General features: G+C 37.6%; 1 protein-coding gene across 1 annotated transcript; it reads right to left on the bottom strand.

The window, feature by feature from the left end:
• Positions 1-1,892: 1,892 nt before the first annotated feature.
• Positions 1,893-2,821, bottom strand: LOC132066169 (uncharacterized mitochondrial protein AtMg00810-like). Its single transcript, XM_059459537.1, has 3 exons — positions 2,667-2,821; positions 2,251-2,467; positions 1,893-2,114 (listed from the first exon to the last, which is right to left on the bottom strand). Exons 1-3 carry the CDS (start codon positions 2,819-2,821, stop codon positions 1,893-1,895), a joined length of 594 nt encoding a protein of 197 aa, XP_059315520.1.
• Positions 2,822-3,121: the final 300 nt, after the last annotated feature.

Genomic DNA, 3,121 nt, shown 5'->3' with positions numbered 1-3,121 from the left:
AGAGCTTTAGCCTCTGCAGTGTTGCTGGTTCCTTCTCCAAGAGGTAACATGAAAGCCATGATGCATTTGCCCCATGAGTCTCTAACTACTCCTCCTCCCCCACTAGATGTACCTCTGCAAGAACCATCAGAGTTCATCTTGACAAAAAAAATGGGAGGTTTGATCCACTTAATAGCCTGCACAGTGTTAGCATTAAGGTTGAGGTCCATCAACTTGATCAGATTGTTCCAGCTATCCGGGATGTTCAGTCTCTTGAATTTACTTTTGGAAAGTTGGGTGATACTGAAAGAAACATTGTATATGGATCTGATAAAAGATGGATTCTCTTCTTCATACTTGGAGTTGCATCTTGACCTCCAAAGCTCCCATATGATAATGGGGGGGAGGATGCTTATGACATAAGTAGTGACAGGATTTTTAGGATGGCAGTTCCAGCATCTGATGAGTAATTCTCTGAGATTAGTATTCTTGGTGTTGATTCCCATTTTACCAGCAAAATAGCCCCATGGTAGTTGAGGAAAATGTCCAGAGCAAAATAAGTGATCAACATTCTGCCCACCTGGATTCATACCTGCACCAACACAACAACAACACTTAGAGACAGTGATTAGTTTAAATTTTTTTTGACACTTTTACCTCAGAAGGAATTCTGTCATGAACTGCTCTCCAAGCTATACATGACATCTTAAAAGGAACATCTTTATGCCATATCTTTGAGTCCATCTGAGCAATTGGTTTCTTCTTTCTAATGATATTCCATGCTGTAGATACTGAGAAAGAACCATTTTGGGATGCTATCCAAACTGGGATATCTCTTGTATTTCTGTCAAGCTTCAGTTTGCAGTTGTTGATAATGTCCTTGATATGCTCACTTGGTTGTGATTCAAGTGCTGTCCAGTCCCATTGATCATCTTTGAAACTTCCTTGATGGAAATATTTTGAGTAATGGTTCGATCCTCTATAAGCTCATACAAAGACCCTTGATTGGTCCAATTGTCAAACGAGAATTTTTTTTCCCCTTTTCCAATTTTCCACCATATGTGATGATCAACTTCTTCTCTAAGCATTGATATAAAGGTATGTGTCAATAAGAAGAGATAATCATTGAACCCCTCCAACTCTATGAAATGATCATATTCTCCTTTATATTAATGCTTATTTCTTGCTTGATTTACTTTTTTAAAAATAATTTCAATATCTGGTGAGCTCATAGGGTCATAGTAGTGAAAGCTCCATTAATAGAGATCTAATCGAGTTGAAATGAGATGAAGAAGGAGAATTAAGAGAGAAGGAAGAAGGAGAATAGAGAGAGAAGGAAGAGCAGTTATAGAGAGATAATTTTTACATTGGATTGAAAATATCTTTTATGAGCTTGAAGCTATACAATGACTTAGCTCAAGCTTATATATATTTCTCTAACTAACACACTAACTAACTACTCAAATAAGCATGCTTAACAACCACTTTCAACCATAGTTACTTGCTAACTGTCTAGGCTAGTTAACACTCCTCCTCAAGTCTGTGGTTGAAATAGGTTCTTGACTCCTAACTTGCTGAGCAGATATTGTTGCTGAACTTTTCCAAGGCTCTTGGTGAATAAATCTGCTAGCTGTTCTTTAGTGTGTATATGCTCAGTCTTCAATATTCCATGAGCTATTCTTTCCCTGACAAAGTGACAATCAGTGTCAATATGCTTTGTCCTCTCATGAAACATGGGATTAATTATAGCTTTACTATCACATATCATCTTTACTGGCACCTCAACACAAATCCCAAGTTCTTTAAAAAGTCCAACTAACCAGGTCACTTCTGTTGCACATGAGGCCATACTTCTAAATTCTGCTTTTGCAGAACTTCTTGACACAGTTTTTTTTTTTTTTTTCGTTTTACTTCTAAGAAAGCAACGCCTCACCAAACTTCATTAGATAACCAGTCACTGATCTTCTAGACTCTAAGCATCCACCCCAATCAGAGTCACAATAAGCAACAAGTTGACTTGTATCATCTGATGGCATTAGTAAACCAAGTCCAGGTGCTTCTTTGATATACCTTACTACTCTAAGTGCTGCTTCCCAATGAGACTGCTTTGGAAAATGCATGTACTGACTTAGAACCTGAACAACAAATGCTAAATCAGGTCTGGTCATTCTAAGATACAACAACCTCCCTAATAACCTCTGATAAGGTCCTAGATTTGTAAGAATTGTGTCCTCGGATACACTCTTGTCCTGAATACATTTGTCATACTACCCTAAGGTCAGTTTTTTTATTAAGCTCAAGTGGTGTTCCTGATGGTTTGGCTCCTCCTAGCCCAGTTTCAGCTATCATTTTCAATGCATACTTTCTTTGACACATAAGTATTCCCTTGCTAGATCTTGCAAACTCAATGCCTAGAAAGAACTTGAGTTCTCCAAGATCCTTCATTTTAAACTTAATTCTGTAGAGCTTCTCTAGTGTCACACAAAAGCTATTGATTGTTGCACGTAATCAACTCATCTACATAAACTAATACTATCACAGTGTCATATACCACTCCTCTTTGTGAATAGTGAATAATCATAGTGACTCTGCTGAAATCCCATTTGAATCAAAGTTTCAGTGAGTTTCAAATTCCATTTCCTAGGAGCATGTTTGAGTCCATACAGAGACTTGTTTAGTTTGCAAACCTTATGAGACTACCTTTTCTTGCAAACCCATCAAGAATCTTCATATAAACATTCTCAACTAAGTCACCATTGAGAAATGCATCACGTACATCTATTTGATAGATATACCAATGTCTAGAAGTAGCAATAGCCATAATGGTTCTAACAATGACCATTTTGGCAACAAGAGATAATGTTTCACCATAATCCAAACCTTCCCTCTGATTTTACCCCTTTGCAAGTAACCTAGCTTTAAACCTCTCAAATTCCCCATTAGATTTTTACTTAACCTTGTAAATCCACCTGCAACCAATGGCTTTATGACTAGGAGGCAAATCTACCAATGACCAAGTTTGATTGTCTTCTCAGGCAACAATCTCTAGCCTCATAGCTTCAATCCATCTAGGGTTAGAAGAAGCCTCTTGGAAAGATGAGGGTTCTGAATTGGTAGAATAAACAGATAGAGCTAGCTACTA

Source organism: Lycium ferocissimum, chromosome 1 (assembly GCF_029784015.1).
Source record: "Lycium ferocissimum isolate CSIRO_LF1 chromosome 1, AGI_CSIRO_Lferr_CH_V1, whole genome shotgun sequence".
NCBI lineage: Eukaryota > Viridiplantae > Streptophyta > Magnoliopsida > Solanales > Solanaceae > Lycium > Lycium ferocissimum.
Note: the sequence above shows the minus strand (reverse complement) of the source record. Positions and strands in the feature narration are given on the sequence as shown.